At 45.0% G+C, this 22,117-nt stretch overlaps 1 protein-coding gene across 4 annotated transcripts in view; it reads right to left on the bottom strand.

Moving 5' to 3' along the window:
- The window catches only part of LOC119178056 (uncharacterized), a 697,593-nt gene that overhangs the window by 137,227 nt on the left and 538,249 nt on the right, over positions 1-22,117 (bottom strand). For 3 of the 4 annotated variants that reach the window (XM_075887516.1, XM_075887508.1, XM_075887495.1), the window contains one exon: positions 4,175-4,293. In XM_075887516.1, coding sequence (XP_075743631.1) covers positions 4,175-4,293 — 119 coding nt within the window. The remainder of the gene's footprint in view (positions 1-4,174; positions 4,294-22,117) is intronic. The other variant, XM_075887501.1, reaches the window with a different exon arrangement.

The following is a 22,117-nucleotide window of genomic DNA, read 5'->3' as shown; positions in this document are numbered from 1 at the left end:
AAGGGCATTAAATGCGACAGGTGCAATCCCCTTAAGAAGCTGGCGTACCTTGTCTGACTCTGTCATTGGTGTGTCAACCCGGCGGCAAAGTGAAAGTACATCCTTGATGTAGGATGTATACTCCCCGATGTGCTGTTTCCGAGTCGCAAGAGCTTTCTTTGCGAGAGCCGAACAAACAGCCGGTGTGCCAAAGACATGGCGAAGCTGATCTTTGAAGGCTAACCAGTCGGGGATGTCGATGAAGTGGTTGACCACGTCTTCACGACACCTGTGAGGTAGAATGAGACGTGAGCGAGTTTGTAGGTGTTATCCCACCAGATAGCAGCGCCGAAACGTTCGAAGTCGTCCAGCCATTCCTCCACATCTTCCCCGCCCATACCAGCGAAGAGATGGGGCTCACGCTGGAGGCTGTTGATGACGTGAGAAGGTGCGGCACGCGGTGGTGGAGTGGGAACGGCTGCAGCACCGACCTCATCTTGGTGCGACACATTTCCGGACACCTGGCCCAAGCGGCGACCTGTACGTAGCTCCAGGGGGTAGAGTTGTCGAGAGGACGGCGGGGGATCTATCAGCACGCTCCACCACGTATGAAGTCTTGGTTTGGATGAACCAAGATGATGATGCGACGCGACAACAAAGAGGATGCATGAGCAACACATGATAATGATGATAATGTACAGGTGAAGAGGATGGGTATACTAAATGCCCACAGTATGCTCAACTGCAAAAATGACAATCTGCACAGACAAGGCTGGGTGCCAAAGAGTCTTATTAGGCTTGTTTGAATATTCAAATGCTTCGAATATTCAAACAAATATTACAGTATCCCGATTCCCTTCGATTTGGATTTAAAATATTAATGAAAATTTCAAAGTATGTATTCGAAATGAATGAATAGGTGTATATTAGTCCACATGTAACCTTTTGCAAGGGTGGTTTCACTGATGTGAAGGGTGTAAGCTGTGAAAACACCTGCCCAGGAGAAATCTGCACTACCGCAAAACATCACCTCAAGGTTAAGTGGATGGTACCATCACATCGATACATCATTATCAAGATTAAAAGCTTGTTATACCAGCTCGTATGCTCTAAATATAGTAAATTTTAAAACTTGACATATTTTACTGGTAAACTTGCATTCTACTAAAAGTCAAGAGCTGTCATTTGCACAGGCATTAATCGAATAAATAAAAAAAAGTAGTGAAGGTCAGTTAGATCTTGACAAGCATGCCCATTTTTTCTGTATTCCATGCAATTTATACTGTTCCTATTTGATTTGAAATTATTCATCTAAATGGCTTTCGCTACGAACCTAGAATTCACTATTCACACAAGCTTAGTACATTTTTTATTCTCTAGTAGGTGGCATGTTCATCTTTCTATTCATCCTTGAATGGGGGTTCACTATTTGGGGTTGTTGGTATGACATGATACAGGGTGAAAGCGTAAACTCGTTAGCATTGCTGAAGGCCTTCTGAACCACATGGCACTGCAGAGAACCACCTTCCAATTATAAAATCACAGTTATTTCATACATTATCGGTTCTGCAGCCCATCTCAAACATATCTATGAACGGGCAACTGTCAAAGTTCTTTTTTCTGCGGCGCCAGATTGACTAGATTATGCGTCCTCAAGAACACTAAGAAGCATAAAACCTAATTCGTTTATGGGTACAGTTTACAACATTCGCACAAGCCTGGCAATTCCAAACCACAATCATTCGTTAACATGTTGCAGACCTCAAGTGAGTAAATGTGGCAGAGTTTTAAAATACCTCACATATATTCAGCACCGGCACAAACACCCTGGAATCAATCACAAACCTACCGACAACACAGTGAAAAAGGAGTCAATTTTCCGACATCACTGATAATTTGCCTACATATTTATTCAGTAAGCCTCACAAATGTAGAGTTAATTAATGCTCAAACATCAGATTAGAACAGAGCAACAGTGGACACAATTTCGACAACATTAGTTAAAGACCAGAAATGATGATTTGCAATTACATAACTCGAGCTAAGACATCAGATGAGCGGTATAACAATTTATTTCTTCTTTCACAGACACTCAGGCTGAAAGAAAGAACAAGAGTCAGTCGCATACATGAGTGCACAAAAAGGATAAGAAAAAAAGCTTTTCACTGATTTTTAAATTGGGCTAACTTTAAACAACAGGAGAATAAAATGAATGCCTGGCTACAAAAAACAAAATGTTCATAGTCTTGTAGTGCTTCTGAGCAGCATGAAAAGACCAAGCCTAATGTTACGTGGAAAAAGATAGAGTAATTGTGAGTTTCTCACATTTTGCAGAAAAAGTGTTAAAGAACTGATGCTAAATGACACACTTGTCAAGGGTTCAGAACTTGGAAAAGCATTCAATTATTTAATAGCCTAGTAGTCAGTACATGTTACCGAAAGGCAGCAAATGCAATAAATAAAAACAGCTGAGGTTACATCTCAGACCTACAGATAATAATAAAATGATTAGTATAATTAATTCCTTCAAGGGGGCAGACTGGTTTTTGGGACCGAGAAGAGACAAAAAATTTCATTTTTAAAACTGACATATTTGGTTTCCACAGGCATTTTTCTATCTCTCTGCAAAGTTTCACACACCAAGAAGGGGTAATTTTCCAGTGGTGTCATTCTAACTGTCCAGATTCTTGATGCTGTTAACATGCAAAACCTGCAAAAAAATGGGGAAACAACTTCGAAGCTTTTTTATAATTTGCCAGCACTTGTGTTAGAAGCTCTGCTAAGAATTTATGAGCACCTTTACGAGGATTGCAGAACTTGCGCATTACGATTTTTGCTTTGTGAAGAAGTTTTCTGAAATGAAAAATTTAGCTGAAGTTACCCAAGTGCTACCCTTGAAACACGCGCCACCAGGAATAAGTGTGTAGCTGAGGATGATGCTGTTGCAGCACCAATAATAATAATAATAATAATAATAATAATAATAATAATAATAATAATAAAAGGCATGAGTAGATACAGACGGCTGTACATACGCTGAACAGGAGTGATGGGACGCTTCCGACAATGTGCTCTTGCCGCTTACGTCACTTATTTAGGCGTAACTAAGTATGCTGTGCCTTTCTTATGGCATGCATCAAAAAACCATCATAAAATTATTTCGAGGTTGGCAGACACCCTGCCAGCATACGACATAATACCCTTTATAAGAGGCATGCTCTGGGCAGCACTTCTTGTCTTTTATACAAGATGTCTCTTATAAACAGGGAACCTTGAATGCATTTTCCTATCAACCCGTACTTTACTGTAGGCACACTGGTGTCTCTTATATCCATTCGTCTTTTATATCAGTGTTTCTTATAAAGGTGTTCCACTCTAACATTATCTGGGACTTTACATCCCAAAAGCATAATAGAGATGTTGCAATAGAGGGCCCTGGAAATTCAAACCTTTAATGTGCACCGACATTGCGCGCTACACAAGCCTTTACCATTGGACCTCAATTGAGATGCTGTGCTCAGATTTGGGCGCACGTTAAAGAACCCCAGGTGGTCGAAATTTCCGGAGACCTTCACTACGGCGTCTCTCATAATCATATGGTGGTTTTGGGACGTTAAACCCCACATATCAATCAATCAATCAATCAATTGAGATGCGACCCGTGACCTTTGGACTGAGCCATGTAACCCCCATGGTGGATGCAGCATGTGGCACCAGATGGACAAAACCAGTCTGAGTGAGATAATTTCATCTTCTCTTTGCAGGTCTTTCTTGAAGAAATGCAGATATAAAAAGTGGTATTTGAAGGAGGCGACACGAACAACTTTCCTAAACATATTAATCCCCAGCAGCAGTGAAGACGGCTTAATATGATGATTGATTGATTGATATGTGGGGTTTAACGTCCCAAAACCACCATTTGATTATGAGAGACGCCGTAGTGGAGGGCTCCGGAAATTTCGACCACCTGGGGTTCTTTAACGTGCGCCCAAATCTGAGCACACGGGCCTACAACATTTCCGCCTCCATCGGAAATGCAGCCGCCGCAGCCGGGATTTGAACCCGCGACCTGCGGGTCAGCAGCCGAGTACCTTAGCCACTAGACCACCGCGGCGGGGCCTTAATATGATGAGAAAGGAGCTCCCGTGTCAGCAAATATGCTGCATATATAAGAGGAGTGTTTGTTGTGACCTACCAGAGGGAGCTGGTGAGCAGAGGCAGGACGTCCTCCACGGGCTCCGTGCTGCCCTCGAGGGGAGGCCATAGGGGCTGCTGGCTGTCGCTCAGCTCACCTTCCTCCATCTCGGCATCCTGCTGCAGTGCATCCAGTTAATTTCAATATTATCAACTGTAGCTAGTCACAAAGCTCACAAGACCAAGAAAGAGACTCTGGCTTTTAACCACTACGGCTTCGTTGCTCCCATTCAAAAGCAACCCCTGCTACTAATGCCTCAGCTAACTGCCCACTTTTGTAGGACATATAATACCAGGGAAGGCAAGCGGGTTAGGGGGAGACAGAAGGTTAGGTGGGCACATGAGGTTAAGAAGTTTGCGGGTATAAATTGGCAGCAGCAAGCACAGGACCGGGTTAACTGGTGGAACGTGGGAGAGGCCTTTGTCCTGCAGTGGACGTAGTCAGGCTGATGACGATGATGATGATATTACCAGGCAACTTCCCTAAACTAAACAAGTATTGGGGACACCCGAGCAAGAGGTGCACCTGATCCAAACAAGTCAACTTGCAGATTCAAAGAGAATGAGAATGGGCCTCTATCCAGCTCCTCCATGCTAGTAAGTAACAGTGGGCACCATCTGTATACTTAGACACTTCAGCGATGTCACAGCACAGAGGCTCTGCCCAGCAACACTACACTGGTCACACGGCAACTGTCACTGAAGCAGTAGTCGTACGTAAAGGATGAGCACAGCCTGACGACGTGCTCCGACGTGCTTGCGAGACAACCTCTGCAGAAGAAGGTTAATGGCTCTGAGAAGGACCACTTTGGCATCCTTTCAACCTAATCTTGCCAGTCGAGTCACTCGGTATACGGGTACTTGGCATGTACCATCTCTTAGCACAAACTATGAATATGAATCGCCACATTACTGTCTTCCAAGTGATATGAACAAATGGAAATTAACAAGCGATAACCTGCGTATATTGTCTAAAACTTTTATATTAAACTGGATGTGCTGATTGTGTTGCTCTCATGAATGTTGAACGATTCCTGTTAAGAATATATTTATATGTTTTCAGAGTTGCTATTTTATTATTTGCTGTCATGGGCCACATGCACATTCTTTTTCTATAGTCCCTTTCCGCTGCCTGTAATACTTTGTAATTTTGAATTTTATACATATTTTTTTCTGGGTGACAAGTCAGTCAAGCTGTGACACGCAGATTTTTTCTCTTTGCACCTAGCCATGTATACAATGGGTTTTTATGTGTTTGTCGCACTGTTACATAAACTCAAATCAACCTTTTATCGCCCGACTTAGAGTTATCGGCAAGCGGCGGCTGAAGTTGGTGAAATGAACACTATGTTGGCCGATAAATGGTGAAGTTGAGTTTATTCAGCCACATGACAAGTACATAAAAACACATTGTATACGAGGTTAGACGCAAAGAAAAAAAATTAGCATGTCACAGCTTGACTGGCCCCTTCACCCAGAAAAAGATATATATAAAATTTGGTGATGCCATGTTGTGACGCTGACAAGAAAACTGAACACCGTGCACCTTTCCTTGTGCGCCATGCTAGGTCACCTTGACCCATGCGCATTTGTGTGCACCCTTTGTCACAAAGAGACGCAGGCACAGTGGCGTCTGGGTAACATCACCGGCATGAAATGCAGCTTGTCACATTTTGTGCAGGCAGGGTACACCACTGAATGCCGGACAGTTTAGACTGTTGCGCATCCACTAGCATTACCCATCGCTCTGAAAAGCATGCGCATGCATCAACATTACGTTAGACTATGTAAAGGGCACTTAAAACAAACTTACAAAAACTAGATTGACGTCCAACTCGGACTGACAACCTCATCTAAACATCATCGATCTTAGTGGCACAAATGCCACTGATTTGTGAAATATAATCAATGTTTTCATACACTAGATCCCCTATGTGCACTTTAATTTGTTGACTAATTGACAACTCATTTTGCCTAAAAAGATGCTCTTATGTACGATATGATAATGCCTGGAATGAAATACTGATCCACGAACCAGCCTCCAATTGTTATGGTAAATCTTCTCACATAAACAAATATGCCAGGTTAGGTGTCATCATTCGAAAAAAATAGCAGCATATACACGGAGTGAATGATGGAGAGTGGGGCGAAGCATTCGTCCGTCCATGCGTCCGTCTGTGTGACCGTCCATGCGCCTGGTGCGCCCGTCCCTGCGTTCGTTCATGCATCCGCCCCTGCGTCCGTTCAAGCGTCCATACATGCATCTGTCTGTGTGTCCGTTCGTCCATCTATTCAACACTCCAAGTCCCACCATCTCGCATCTTTTTATCATATATTCCCCATATAGAAGCACCGCCATTCAGTGGACATTCCAAGGACTAAACGAGAGGTGGCACACGCACACTTTCTTACGGCTTGCGCTTCGGGTCTACTTCCCACCTTCAACCACCTTGAGTTCATGGTATATACTAGTTCACTGTATTCATGGCACTGCGGCCCAATGCTCGCTAAACCTTTCTAAAACCAAGGAGGTTACGCCCAGCGAGTATAACGTAGCAACCTTTTCCTGTCAGATAGTGCTCAATGTACATGCCAGTGGCTGCTAATGTGAAATGAGAGACAGGTGGATTCAGCTTTTAATTTCTTGCGGCTTGCGCTTCGTATCTGCTTCCCCCCTTTAACCACCTCGAATTCATTCATGGTATATACAAGTTCATTGTATTCATGGTCATGCGGCTCAACGCTCGCTAAACCTTCCTAAAACTAAGGAGGTTATATACACCCAGCGAGTATAATGTAGCAACCCTTTCTTGTCCGATAGTGCTCAATGTACATGCCAATGGCTGCTAATGGGGATCGCAGCGTGCGCGTTGACTAAAAGCCGAATGATCCTGTCTCTCATTCCCCATTAACAGCCATTGGCATGTACATTGAGTATTATTTTTTATTGTTAAACAACACACAGAAGAAATCTCTCACCGGCACCACCTTGGAGGTCAAATGTTATACCTATTTCGGGTATGTGCCACTGGTTGTTACGTAGTACGAGGGACGCACAAGCCACGCCATAAGGAGTTTCGCCCCTAAAACCTTACAGATACTCTACTCTGCTGCATTAGAGATCACCAAGTGAACAATGTTTGGGGATTAATATTTCTAGCAACCATTCTTGGTGTTCTCATACATTAAAAAACCCCATTGCAATTATGAGAGATGCCATAGTGAAGGGCTGCAGCATTTTGCCTGCAACGAAAAGTGGTTGCCATAGCTAGGACTTCATTCCTTTCGGTCAACGGTCAAGCACCATAACCATTACATGCATAATTAGAGCATGAGACAGAGAAAAAAGCGCACAAAACTTAGGTTCGAAGCAAATAGTGATTTGGTTTGAATCACTTCAAATTTGATTTGAATAGTATGTACACACACTACAACGCATATTTGTCATGACCCAACTAACCTGCACAATATTTTTTAACAAAACATGTGCAACTGAAGTTCTTTTTGGTTGAAAGGAAGTGGAAACAACTTTGAATGGTAGAAGAATTTGACTTATAATTTGAGCTCTGCCATACTGAGAGCCTATAAGCCAGTACGAGAAGCTTTGTGGGAACTGAGGTAGTGATAGGTGTACGTGGTGCCCCGTGGGCGCGTTGGCAACTGTGTACGCCTGACCTGTGTCGGCAGCGTCTATGCATGAGACGGGGTTGTGCTGGGACGAGAATAGTCACAAGAACAGGGAGTGGCACCTAACAAGCATGACATGTGGAAGCTTATCTGGGAAGGAGCCGAATTCGTGCAGCTTAGTATCCTGTGGCGGACGAATGTATTGGCTATTGAATGCAAGCAAATAGCATTCAAGCTGCGTAACTCCCGTGGTGCCCCTAAGCAACGAGTGCCAACCGGCCTTTGTTTAAACGCCGGCTACACAATTGCCGGCAACGGTGTCATCCCCTATTGCAACAACAATGCCAAGGTTCATGGGCGTCCAGAATGTGCTGACGCAGAAGAGATTTCTCAGAAAAATGTACAACTTTTATTTGATCAAGGGCGTTTCTGTAAAGAGGGTTAAACTTAAGTTGAGGACGATGCAGCGAGCAATAGAGAGAAAAATGATAGGTGAAACCCTAAGGGATAAGAAGAGAGCAGAGTGTATCAGAAAACCAACAAGTGTTAAGGACATCACAGTCGAAATCAAGAGGAAGAAAAGGTTATGGGAAAAGCACTTAGCGCAAAGGGAAGACAACTTCTGGTCATTAAAGATCACAGACTAGATTCCCAGAGAACGCAAGTGGTGAAGGGGGGACAGAAAGTTAGATGGGCAGATGAGATTACGAAGTTTGTGGGACCGAGTTGACTGTTGTAACATCGGAGATGCCTTTGTCCTGCAGCGCGAACAGTCAGCCTGATGATGATGATGATGATGATGAAATATGTGGTGCAATGTTGCCAATGAGAAGAACAAGAAGAGACAGAAAAAGCGCGTATGGCACTCTTTCTGTCTCTTCTCATTCTTCTCATTGGCAACCTTGTGCCACGTCTTTCAACTTAATATGTACTAACTAGCCCAACATAACGTGCTATTATGATGATGATGATGATATCTGTAAAGGACCAAGCTAAGCACAATGTCACCGCATTGCTTAACGGCAGCGCAAAGTTGTAATATCGTTTCGAGAGTCCCTTCGATACAGGGGATGCCTTTATCACAGCTTTCCAATGAGAATTTGCGTCCTCCGATGAAAAAGAGCGGTTGAAAGAGAGGGAGGTATGTATCCAACACCCCAAGGGGAGTTTGAAAGAATTTATACATGTTATCTCCTAGTTCTATGATTGAACTGGAGAGGGTGTTGCTGACAACGTCCAAGTCGACAGAGTGCTGGGCCAGATGCACCCCCGCTGACCCGCTGTAAGACTTGGGGTCTTACAACTGGGTTTTACAGTGGGGTCTACCTTCTCAAGTGTGAGGTCCATGGCGTGATATGCAGCTGATGGCCTGATAAAGCGAGCGCGGCACTAGCTACAATATTGACCTCCGCCACCTAAAACAAATCAAGTCGCGCGTAGCTTGGCATATTTGTCACACAGCATGCCTGATGCAAATGGCAGTGCCCTAGTGCTCCACAGCTGTCATCACTGCGCCAAATGCCAGTTGGACAACTGGGTGCACGTGGCCCTTCCACCACACAGCACAGCAACCGTCATACCACTGAGACCAGAAGCCCATAATTCAGGCCCAATCTGTCAGCGTACCAACGTGTTAACGACCAGCGGAAATTCAACCTCAGTAAGCATCAAACCAATTTGTTTGCTGACAATGTGGCAGTGTCGGCCACATTGCAAGCAACTGTGTACGTAGACCGTGCCAAGACCATGCTGTCCAGTGCGGCCAACTGGAAACTACCAGGCGCAGTGCTCAGGAAACGGGTGCCTACAGAAATTTCACTATGCGATTTGAATCTGCAGCCAGAGAGAAGAAGGAGCGAAGCCACTTTTGAACGTTCAAACTGGCAGCACGACATACTGTGCCTTGCTCGATGACACTAGGTCTAGCGTGCTCTTGGGGGAAAGAACACGTGGCTGATCCCCCTATATAAGAATCACTATAACACAAAATTGAAACGTGTCTTTGCAGAGGTAGTTGAGTGTTTGTTGTGCATTGTTTCAGCAACAGCAACAAATCGCAAAGTCGGGTTAGGAACGGTAAGTAGCTCGAAGCTTGCAGTGCACGCCTGAAGCAGAAAACATGCACGAAATCAGCATACACAACACAAGTGTGGACTAACAACTGTCACAGTTCGACACATAAAGCGCGCTGTTCAAACAGAAAGAAAGACGCGCGGAACGAGCGCTCAATATACACAGAATGAGAGCGGACGACTGTCCCAATTCTTCCCGCTTCATGTGTCGTGTGCCTTTCACAAACGCAGCCGTGGCAGAGTGCGAAGTGACCTTAGTCCTCTCCAAAATTAGGAGTCTGATAAGCGCACGTGAGAGAGAGCACGCTTCGTGGAGGCAGCCCTTCGTGCAAACAACGACCTTTAGAGTGCGCCCAACGCAAGCCTATCGGGCCAACCTGCCAGTGATAACGAAAACGCGCAAGTGCTTCGAAGCTCTGAGGACTGCCAAATCGGTTATGGTGTATAAAAATAGCTTGCCGTTAGCACTCCAGACAATGTACACTTTGTGGCGTAGTGGTTAGCGTCACACATTGAGAATTGATAAGTTGCTGGTTCGATTCCACGCGACAGATGCTTCTCTTCAGGTTTTTTTCTTTGCAATCTCTTAGTATATATTCTTTAGAATCACTTCCTTGACGGAAGTACGTCAACGGAGCCGTGGTGGTGACGATAAAACACGTTCATGTTAAAAATAAATGTGAAATGCAAAAATTTCACCTAATATCAGGCTGGTCCCAGAGGCCTGTGGCTACCAAAGCAGAATGGAGTGCGATAGCGGTTCCCAAGGTCAAAAATTTTTTTTTTACTGCCTGACCTGTGCCAAGATAATGTGCTTAAAAAGACCTTTCTTACAGCCACTGGCATTGCCTTGCACATTGCTTTGGAAGGATGGGCTATAGGCATCGAGCCACAGCTTGTCCCATTTGCCAAAGCTGACAAAGAGGATGCTCCAGATCCAATGAAAGATGTCAGTTGCCTTGGAGGCCTGTTTAAGCAACAGCCAGATGTTGTGGCATGCAACACCGTTTGAGGCTCAGGACAGCAAGTAGAGGTAATGAATGAGTTCAAGCACCTGCTGGGAGAGTACAAGGCACTTCTCACAAAGTTGCAATACTCAATGAGCAATCTGTCGACATGGGCAACAGCACACTGGACCCCACAAAGCAGAGTCTTGTCAATCCAAAAAACTTGGACTAGAGCTGGCAGCAGGCATCGTCATCATCATCACTGTGATAAGTAAAGGAGAGGCTTGACGCGCATGCCGAACGTGGAACCGCGGCAACAGTGCATGAGGAGAAAAGAGTCACCCGAGGGCACGCGCACCAGCGACGTAGAAGCAAGAGATTGGTCGAAGAAAGCCTCGTGGCACGCGACCCGAGCCTTGAAGAAAAAAATTCACAGCATATCTACGAAATGAATGATGAAAAGTGAGGCAAAGTGTCCGTCAATCCGTCCGTGCTTCCGTTCGTCCATATTTGCGACCGTTCGTGTGTGCACCCATTCGTCCGTTCGTCTGTCTGTCCGTCCGTCCGCCCATCTAGTGAACACTTCAAGTACCGCCATCTAGCTTCTTTTTATTACATATTTATCATAAACAAATACCGCCATCCACAGACAATCCAAGGACTAAACGAGAGTATGAACGACATTTCTGGTGTTAGTGCTTTGTCAACACCGAGAGTGTGATAACGATACGATGCTACCTTTTTCGTAACATATGCACAAGCGGGTATGTGCCACTGGTATGCGGGTATTTGCCACAGGTTACGCACAAGCCACTCCATGAGTAGCTTCGCCCCTAAAATCTCAGAAAATGAGTTGGCACTGTGCGTTGGGGCTTCGAACAGCAAAGACAGAAGGTCAGCATCGCTTTCGTGACAAAAGCCGTAGAACCGCCATATACTGAGGCTGTCGGCGAAGAAGTTTAGGGAGCGTTTGTCGATATCAGAAGAATCGAGTAAGGCTGCTTGGACTTTCCGCAACCTGTCACAGCTGTTCCGGGGTGGAATACAGCTCCTCTGCTTCGAGACAGAAAGTATGTGACCCACACCATAGTCAAGACGAAGTTGACGAGTTAAGCGGAGCCTAACTGAGCCCGAGAATACGACGAGGACCGGGACACTAGCGATGAGGACGTGCAGTTCAGGTGGTGGGAGCAACTGACGTTGACCGCAAAGAAGTGGAGAAGTCCGTCGACAACGGTGATTTTGACTAGACGTCAACATAGCAATGAGCAACAACTTGCGATGCGACCAGATGTAAGAACATTCTATTATTGATGCCATAATGGCTTAGGGCTAGCGGCTAGGGCTAGAGAAGAATTCGGACTCGGCCACAGTCAGTTTGGGTTCGTCCATGTACGCGAATGGTTATTGAGAGTTATTAAGCTATTGATTGTTATTGAGTTTTTAAATGTTGTTGAGTGTTATTTATATGAATTCTGTGTATTGTTCTTGTCCGTTTTGGGTGCCAAAGCATGGCTGTCTAGCAACACTCGCGTCCCCTGCGTCTCTCTCTCAATTTCATCTTTCGCAAGCGCTCCTGCGATATAATTCACGACAATTAATTGACGAGCTTGCTGTGCCAGGATTTTTTTTCCTTGTGCAGCCCAGTCGCATTATCGTCCGGGGTTGAAGAGATAGATTGGGACAAGATACTGCTAGTCATTCGCGAGCGAAAGCTCAACAAAGAACAATGTCTATTGTTTATTGAAGACCAAAAGTACCACGTTCAAAAAGCATGGGAGAAAGAAATGGGAAATGTAAAGCCAGGTGCGAGTTAGAGCATGCCGAACTAGAAGCAAGACGCGCCGAACAAGAGGCAAGACGCACTTAAATAAAGACAAAGCATGCATTAATAACCAAGCTTATGCTCGAGAAAAACAGGAGCTCGATTACAAACTGCGACTGGCACTAGTCAAAAAGGCCTTAGAGAGGACAAGAAAAGTCCCATAGAAGTTTAATTGGGACAATTGAGTGTGGCCGATCATGAGAGTTCCATTGCCAGAGAGCAAAAGGGTAGGGACGAGCCTTCTATGAGACGAGCCTTCTAAGCAGGAAGCAGAAGGAAAGGAGCTCAAACGCCGCAGATAGTGGTGTAAGCTAAGGAAGTACATGCCACTGTTGTTGAAGAGGGCACATAGAAAGAGAAAACGACGCCTACAGACAACAAACAGGTAGGGCATAGTGCTTTATTGACGATCCCTGATATTGAAGAAAGAAGCGAGTGGACATTGCGGCAGAGAATGCCAGAGAAGAGTGCGATTAAAAGGGTATCCAAGACGCATGCGGTGAAACACGAGAAAGTAAAGAGAACGCAGACAGCCGAAGGGTATTGGAAAGTCGAGGTAATTATCAGGACATGAGGAATGCTGGGGGAAGTTGTGAGTGGTAGACGCGTGAGAAGAAAATGAAAGAATGTTGCAAAAACGTATAAAGTAGATTTCAGAGATTTGGAAGCAGAGAGGGTGATGAAAGATAAGAGGTGACCTGGGAAAGTTGGCTTGGAGAGGTGTTGCGTAAACAAGAACAGTTAGGTCAGCTGTAACGAGCATTTGAGATGATGGGTAGCAAGTAGGTGCAGTAGCACCGACTCAAGCTAGTTGTGTGCATTTGGTAAGTGCTTTGGTAGAAAAAAAATTTTGCGACAGGAATCGGATATTGTACAGATTTTTGGAATATTGAAGTGTTAAGTACTGTGCGCGGTTGTTCTTGTGAGTATATCTGTGTAGTGTAAGATAAGGAACGGTTGAACATGTGAACCATCAAGTATAGTGTTTTATGCAAGTTGGCAACAATGCCTGAACGAAAGCAATGAAAACTCGTGAAAAAAATGGCAGCATATCCACGGGGTGAATGATGGAGAGTGGGGCGAAGCATCCGTCCGTCCATTCGTTCTTGCTTCCGTTCGTCCATGCGTCTGTCTGAGTGACCGCCCATGCGTCCATCCGCCGGTCCGTGTGTCCATCCCTGCGTTCGTCCATGCATACGCCCACGCGTCCGTCCGTGCAGCCATCCGTGCGTTCGTCCATGCATCTATCTGTGTGTCCCTTCGTCTATCTAGTCAGCACTCCAAGTACCACCATCTCGCACCTTTTCATCGTATATTCCGCATATACAGTGGTGGAAGTGGCTTTTGGCATTTCAGAGCAGGAAAAATGGAAGTTTGGAGCAAGAATTAGTGTGCTTGGAGTACAAAAATGTCCTGTTTGTAGCAAGCTAACTACTGTTTGGAGCAGTCTCACCGCAGCAGGTAGGTACCGATATGTACATGGAACACGACAAATAAATTTTATCTTAAAAATAATTGCAGTTATTATTGATCATCTATTGCTCTTAACAAGTTTACCAACTAAAATATGAACACATTTACTCAACACACAACATTTGCAGAATGCCTGCCATTTATGCACTATAAGGTATCATTTTACAGTTACTACAATGCAATACTATCACAGAAAAGCTCTCACATGAGTATTTAAACAGAGTACTTCAGCTCTAAAAAAGAAGTAAACATCACAGTGAAATTCACATGCAAACCTCATAACCGAGACTAGTTCTATAGGCTGCTGCTCATCCACTTTGCTTCCTACGGAGTCTTGGTGAAGCTTGGCTTTCTTGGCTGAGGGTTCACATTCTGCAGACACAAGTTCCTGGTACTTTTTAAACGAGTCCTTTACCGCTTTGACCATATCAGGCTTTAGAGGAACGGCTGAGGCATCTTGGCCATACCGGCTACAAAATGATTTAGTAGCACGCAATCCATTTAAACTCGCAATTGAAAAGTTACTTCGCTCATGGAGAACACGGCGATTTTCGCTAAACCCCCTTTCGATGTCAACATTGCCATGTGCAAGCCACAGCATAGATTTAACAAATTTCACTGTTCGGGGATACTTGGGACCACCGTCTTTTGACAAGAGGCTAAATATGTGTTGCCACGCATCGTCGAGATGCTCATGTGGATTAGAGAAAAACTCTTCTGTGGAGAGGAGCGTTAGTTCGTCCATCAGAGCAGACACTTCCTGCGGTGGTACCACTTCTGGCACTTGTGCCAAATTCCTGAGCGCCACAATGGCGCTCTCCTCCTTGACAGCACTTGGATGAATGCTCTTGAGATCTTTAAGCAACTCATTGCCAAAGGGCAGCCTTGAAAGCAGATACTTTGCAACCTGAATGTAAAAGCTACGTGCACCTATTCTAAATATCTTCTTCTCTTCAGGCGTTAAAGAATTAATAGAATTTTCAGTGTCTGCACCAATTTCAATTACCTGTTTCCAATTCGCAGAGCACTCTACATTAAGGAATTGAAGTTCCACACCTGTGAAGCCCCTGTATGCACCGATCAGTAGGAAATGTCCCAGAATTCTTTTCACAAGCTTCACCATTTCTGCATACAATATATGGAGGAGTGGCTCCTGTCGTTGAAATAACGTCAAGAACTCAACAAACACATTTGCGACATTTCGAAGAAAGATTGCCTTGGGAAGTAGATCTTTTTTCACTAGATTTTCTTTCAGACGCCTATCAATATTGCCACCCGCTCGACTTTTTCGTTGGGCACCCAGAACTGTTTCCTTGACAGCTTCATGTTGCTGGATAAATCGATCCAAAACTGAACTCAGCGTCGGCCATCGCGAGCTCACCTGCTGCAAAAGGACATTTTCAGGCAAGCCTAGGAATCTTTGTGTTGCCTTCAGCGTAGCACTTTGTACGGCTGAATTTTTGAAAAAGTGATATATGTCAAGCAACGTTGTTTCTACAGTATCACCAAATGCTTCGAGACCTTTTGCAAACGCATTATGCACCTTGTGCAAACTACATTCACCAATGTCCAGCACAGCTGGATTCACATCTTCTTTCAAACGTTTTTTCCAACTTCGCATGACATTGAGCCCGCCACTGTAAAAGCAGAGCATGTTCCTTGCAGGCAAATCTTGCAGGGCTTCTTTGACATATGCCAGCAAGATTTCTGTTGTTGCAGAGCCCAAGTGATAAGAGCGCAAATGCTTAACAACAACACGCTTCTGTGTATCAGAGAAATATCTTGCCATCACGTCCAGCTGTTGGCAGCGTTGCCATGAGAGCGGTGTTTTGTCGATCTGAATTGTGTAATATGTGTGTGGCCTGTTCAGTTCATCTGTGACTGCCTTTGTAAAATATGGACCTAGGCCATCTGAAATTATGTATGATAGCTTCTTCCTACCACATTGGAACTCCTAGGCTATTTTAGAGTCTGAAAACATCAACGGCATCTTGATTGCTGCATCCCCGTATGTATAAGGGATCCCAGACAACGCCACTACAAGGGCAAAATAAGTATCTGCTCGAGCAGCACGGTCTGCCTCCGAAAGTCCTGGCCCAGTTGCAAAGCATGATTCCAGCTGAACTTGCTTAGTAGCAGGCTTCTTTAGAACAGCAGAAGCATCTCTATGTTGAGTGCACAACTCAACAGGACTCTTATTGGCAGCATGACGCTTGACAGCCGCTACACCATGCTGTGCACAGTTTATGATAGTGTTGCAGATGGTGCAGAACGCTTCTTCTTGTTTTATTCCTTGTCTGCACCAAACAGAGATGACGTCACTGTTGGAATCAATCTCATTGAGCACTTGGTTTTTAAACTTGCTTTGACGACCTGAAAGAAAATGTTGCCCTGATTACACAAGCTTCTGATAATACAACTTAAACACAAACTTGGATATCTATTTTTGCAAATGCACGGTAAATTGAGCCACACTATAGCACAAAGAATAATTGAAATAGGTATCGCAAGGCGCGGTAATATCATTATACAATGCTATGATTATATAAAAATCCACGGCGACAGGCGCGCTGTTAATTTTCACAATCGCGTTTCATATGCTACCGACCAATTTTAAAAAATCCAAATTTCGATATATTATGAGTTCAGTCAGTACAGATAAGCGCGATATGGCCCAGATTAAGATTACACGATAATAACTTCATGCGCACATCAATACGTAACACGTGGCTGCTGATGCCGTACGGTCACTTCATACGAACTACTGCAGCTGGTGCGCTGAACCATGCTGCGTGGAGACAGTTACAAATCGCAAACAAACAATGTAAAATAATGAGCTGTGATCCCGCAATACAAGTCTCCATGAATAACTTGCTAATAAATGCACCTATTGGCACTCATGCCTTTTATATTGTTGTTCACGTCAGTTCGGAGCTAATAATGTGCGATATAAAAACACGACTTAAATACTTGTGTGGAACAAAGAAAAGACGAGCCCCTCGATAACTCCGGTGCTTTTAGGGGCTACTGATGTCACCGGAGGAGACATCCGAAGCAAGGCGCCCAAAAATAGCACGAAATGTGCGTCAAAAACGCGACAATAAACAGTAGGTTTAACAGCACAATAACATCAAGGTTTTTGCAAATAATTACAATGGGAGGCTCAAACACTTCAACTTTAACTTTTCAAGCATTATATTCACATCAGCCAACACAAAACAGGCGTCAACGACATATGTCGCAGGCTTACCTTTCCTCGTGAAAGCCATTTCGTTGCCTGCCGGAACAGCCAATGCACCCAGCATGTGTAACTGGTGCGACGTTCTCTGGCCACAAGCCAACGCTTCGCACACAGCTAGCAGTGGCTGAAGATAGGCTTGGCTGCTATTTCGGCACTGTTTCTGTTTCGGAACCGTTGGCCGTGGAGGCGAGCGACACAAAACGTTGGCCTCGGCGCAGGCATGGCACAATATACGCGAAAAACAGCCATTTGGTGCAGCATGTAGCAGCATTTCTGTCTTTGCGCAGTTTGGCGCAATTGGCGCAGCACTTCCATCACTGCATATAGAAGCACCGCCATCCAGCGGACATTCTAAGGACTAAACGAGAGGTGGCACACGCACACTTTCTTACGGCTTGCGCTTTGTGTCTACTTCTCAACTTTAACCACCTCGAGTTCATAGTATATACTAGTTCACTGTATTCATGGCACTGCAGCCCGACGCTCGCTAAACCTTTTTAAAACCAAGGAGGTTACGCCCAGCGAGTATAACAAAGCAACCTTTTCTTGTCAGATAATGCTCAATGTACATGCCAATGTCTGGTAATGGGGAATGAGAAACAGGAGAATTCGGTTTTAGTTAATGCACACGCTGCGAATTTTTTATTGTTCAACAACGCAGAGAAGAAATCTCCCACCGGCACCACATTACAGATCAAAGCGCAAGACTGGTTACGCACTACGACTACGACGAGGGACGAACGGGTGCCGCTTTAAGGAGCTTCGCCCCTAAAAAAATGGCCCCTTATCTGCATGTTAATCTGCAATTGTCGTCGAAAGACGATAGTCTTGCGTGTGGAGAGAATGAACAAAACATTTATTTGATGTTCTATGCAAGAAAATCGCTGAATGGTTCTCTCGAGGCGCTGCACTAGAGTGCCTCGAGCGTGCAGCGGAGGCAAACGAGCACATCAAGTCATGTCACACGTGAGACATAAGCACCATCAGGCAGTTATCTTCGAAAGCGCGCGTGGCTCCGAGACGGGTGTGCGCGCCCATCTCAAAGATAATAAGGTGTAGAACGCAAGGCGGCGGGTAAATGCCATCACCATTTCGCCTTAGCAAAGCGTTAGAAACATTTGCCTTTTCGTGCAAGCTTTGCATGGTCAGCGCAGCGTGATCAGCGCTACGGTCCTTAGAATGACTTATGTATGCCTTTTTTTGTAAAAGACGCACATGCAGAATATATACATGTTGTTATGGTGTCCCAGACATGCGCAATAATTACTTTGTAATTGACAATCGCACAAGTATGAATGCTAAATCTTGGAACAACATTAATGGGCACTACTGATGGGGTCGACCGTTTCAAGTACCCGGAGCCGCTAAGAGTGGACAAACAGACAAAAGTACAGACAGATAGAGAGACAGAGAGACTAGAATTTTTGCGTCGAAGGTCTTCAAGAAAGACTATCGTCTTTAAAAATGCAAGACCTCTCAAGCTGAATCCTTCTTTACCTCCAATCTCTCAATCACCCTCATGAGAGGTCCTATTGCAGTGTTTACACTAAGGCACCTCTTTCTGTATACCTCTTCCTATATGTAACTCCCCACCCAATTACTCTCAATAAACTGAAACTGACATACCCGCCCCAAAAAATCTTCAACCTCAAAAGCACATATGTCATAAGTAAAAGGGCATGAGGCTCGTGCCAAACTGTGGAATGCGGTGATGATGCGCATATGTGCCACGTTCACGTAGGGGCTAGGTCAGAGAAAAGCTTGTGGCACCCAACCCAAGCTATGATGGAAAACCGCCAAAAGATGGCGTATCAAGAAGGTTGAAGAAGACCAGTGCCGTTCTCCTGGTGAAGGCTTGGGTAACCTGGATCTGAGTGTATCGGTGTGAGAGTACCGGAAAGCAGCCACAGATCTCGGTAGGCAACAAGAAACACTCTGCGGACTGTCAGCATCTTGAAGCAATAGTTCCTGGGCATCTGCCGCTCTTTAACTTCTACACTGGACGGCTGCGACCTGTTTGACACCTGGAGTGCATGTCGACGGGTAGGCCTAACCTGCTGAGACCCACGACGACTGGGTTACAAGTGGAGAAGACAGTGGATCGTCGGGTGGACGTGGGCTGCTGCCGCTGACCAGAGCGTCAAGGACTTTGACGATGAAACACTGTCATTGTTCGAAGGTGGCATAACAAATAGTAAGACGTTCGACTATTGCGTGACCGCATGAGAGTTGCCACAGAGAGGCCATCTTAGCTAGTCACCTTAGGGCTAGAAACGAACTTGAGTTAGATTATGCTTTGTTCTGGTTTTGTTTTGACATATAGCCATACCTGCTAAGTTTAATGATTCTGAATCCGGGAGATTTCTGCAATGAAGGGGGGGGGGGGGGGTCGATGCACTTAATTATTTTTCACTACTTTTTCTTGTGCTAAAACAAAACAAAAAAACAATGCGCAAAAAAATGAGGAGGGGTAATGTCCCAATCGCAAGCGCCAACATTGGCGTTGCAGTCTTTTGATAGCTTGGAGTAGCCAAACACGAGGTAGGTTTCCCACTACTGTGAGTCTCGCAAAGGGGAGTGCAAATACTCCCGAAATTTCACGTCATCAAGACCACTAGCGAAAGCTATTTCCGTCGAAACCACTCACGTATGTCTTCCTGAGACACATGTGAACGGATGGGACCGGTGCAGCTGACTGCCGCGAAAACGCGAGCCAAAGCTTTGGCTCTGCTCACTGCTAGATTCTTTGGACAGAAATGCTAAAACACCTCTAGCCTTTTTTTACGTCTTTATTGCCGTTAATCTACCGCTGTGTTAGCCATGTGCCCTTGAGCTCGTAGATCGCTATCCTGTCACCGCAATTTTGTGCACGTCGCTTGTGGCAAACTGTTCTTCTGTTTTCAATCTGCTTGCGCTGGCTGCACACATGCCTTGAAAACTAAGTCATTTTTCAATCTACTTGCGCTGGCTGCACACATGCCTTGAAAACTAAGTCATTTTATGCTATCTATGAATGCATCTGCCGCAGTAGCGTCCACAAATTTGTGGAAAACAGCATTGCTTTGACTGGTCGAGTGCTGGACGCACACACACTTACGGTGTTCTGTCAGTAATGTCGTCACCATAAATGATCGTGTCAAGAACTACGGCAATATCGTCCACAGAGATTGTGACAACAACCACATGCACTGCAGAAGACAGTGCGTGTGCTGGTCACACCCGTACTTCTTAAGCTTCTCTCAATCAACCTTCGTTCGACCGTTTCGGTATTAAGGTTCTTATGTCGCGATTAGGAAAAGTGTTGGGAACATTCGATTTTTGGCCGAATGAACACAGTGAAATTTGGCTGGGGAATTTCACGAATTCGTATCTGCCGCGGTTTTGCCTCACTGAGGCTACCGTACGTTTGGACGAACGCCTTCTAAATTCCTTTATAATAAAATGCGGTGGGTTCCCAAAAAGCCTGGAGCAGACTGACCTGCATTTTAGTCCATGTGGCCAGATCACACACAGGAATTTTTCCGGGAGATTTTCATGACAACCATACAAAAGATAGAAATGGCCAAAATCCTGGAGTCTCCCAGACTATCCGGGAGACTTGGCAGATGTGATATAGCTGATTATTGTGTGCCTATTTGTTTTACGCAAATTTTGAATTTAGTGATATTTTGCCATTTTGAGGGACAAAAATGTGTTTGCTGTGCTACGTCCAACTCCCGTGTCTCTCTCAACTCCATCCTCAACAAGTGCTCCCGAGATAATCGTGACATTATTGATGAGCCTTTGCTAAGATTTTACTAGCTTTAGGCCAAGTCACTTATTGTCGGGGATTGTGAAGATGGATTGGGAGAAAATATTAAGTAATTTGAGAGTAAAAGCTCAATAAGAGCACTTGAACTGGTATAGCGCATTACGGGGAAGAAGAAATGGCCGAGCAGACCGACACAAGAGGACAGAGCGCTAACTTCCAACTGAGCTTTATTGTCAAATTGCATCAAATAAGTAGACCGGCGCAAGCATACAAAACCACCCTAACGCAACGACAAGATAACACACAACATCACACCGTCACATATCACACATTCATAGGCGGTTACCCTGATTAAGGAAGGCCACTTCATGTTCAGATAAACCCAAAGAAGGGGCGCTAATACACGTGCTGCCAGCTCTTGCTATACAATGCGCTTCTATAATTTCTCGAGTTAATTGTGACGGGTGCTTTTTTATCACTTCACACTGGTTAAACATGGGGGTACATTCACAATCGCGGCAGTGAATTCCAATGTGGCCCTGGATTGCTTTGTGAGCATTATAATGGTGCTCTTTTAGCCTTTCATTAAGGCATCACCCCGTTTGGCCGAAATACCACATACCACATGAGAATGGAATCGCGTAAACAACCCCCACTACACACGGCACAAACCGAGTTTTGTGCTTAGTTGCGCAACCAGTGGTGTGTGATTTGAGAGGGTTGACAGCTTTGCAAAGCCGCTGTAACTTATCCGGCGCTGAAAACACCACTTTGACGCTGCATTTCTCCCCTATCTTTTTTAGCCGGTGGGAAATGTCATGCACGTAGGGTAAAACTACGGGTCTTTTTCGGTCGTTAGATTCCGGCTGGGCCTCGGAGTTGCATCCTTTCTTTATCTGTTTTAATAGCTTTTCAGCTATAGATGCCAGTAGGATAGCTGGGTACCCAGCACTCAAAAGCCTTTCAGCTTGAGCAGCAAAGCTGCGATGCATGACATGATGACACGAT

Source organism: Rhipicephalus microplus, chromosome 1, assembly GCF_043290135.1.
Source record: "Rhipicephalus microplus isolate Deutch F79 chromosome 1, USDA_Rmic, whole genome shotgun sequence".
NCBI lineage: Eukaryota > Metazoa > Arthropoda > Arachnida > Ixodida > Ixodidae > Rhipicephalus > Rhipicephalus microplus.
Note: the sequence above shows the minus strand (reverse complement) of the source record. Positions and strands in the feature narration are given on the sequence as shown.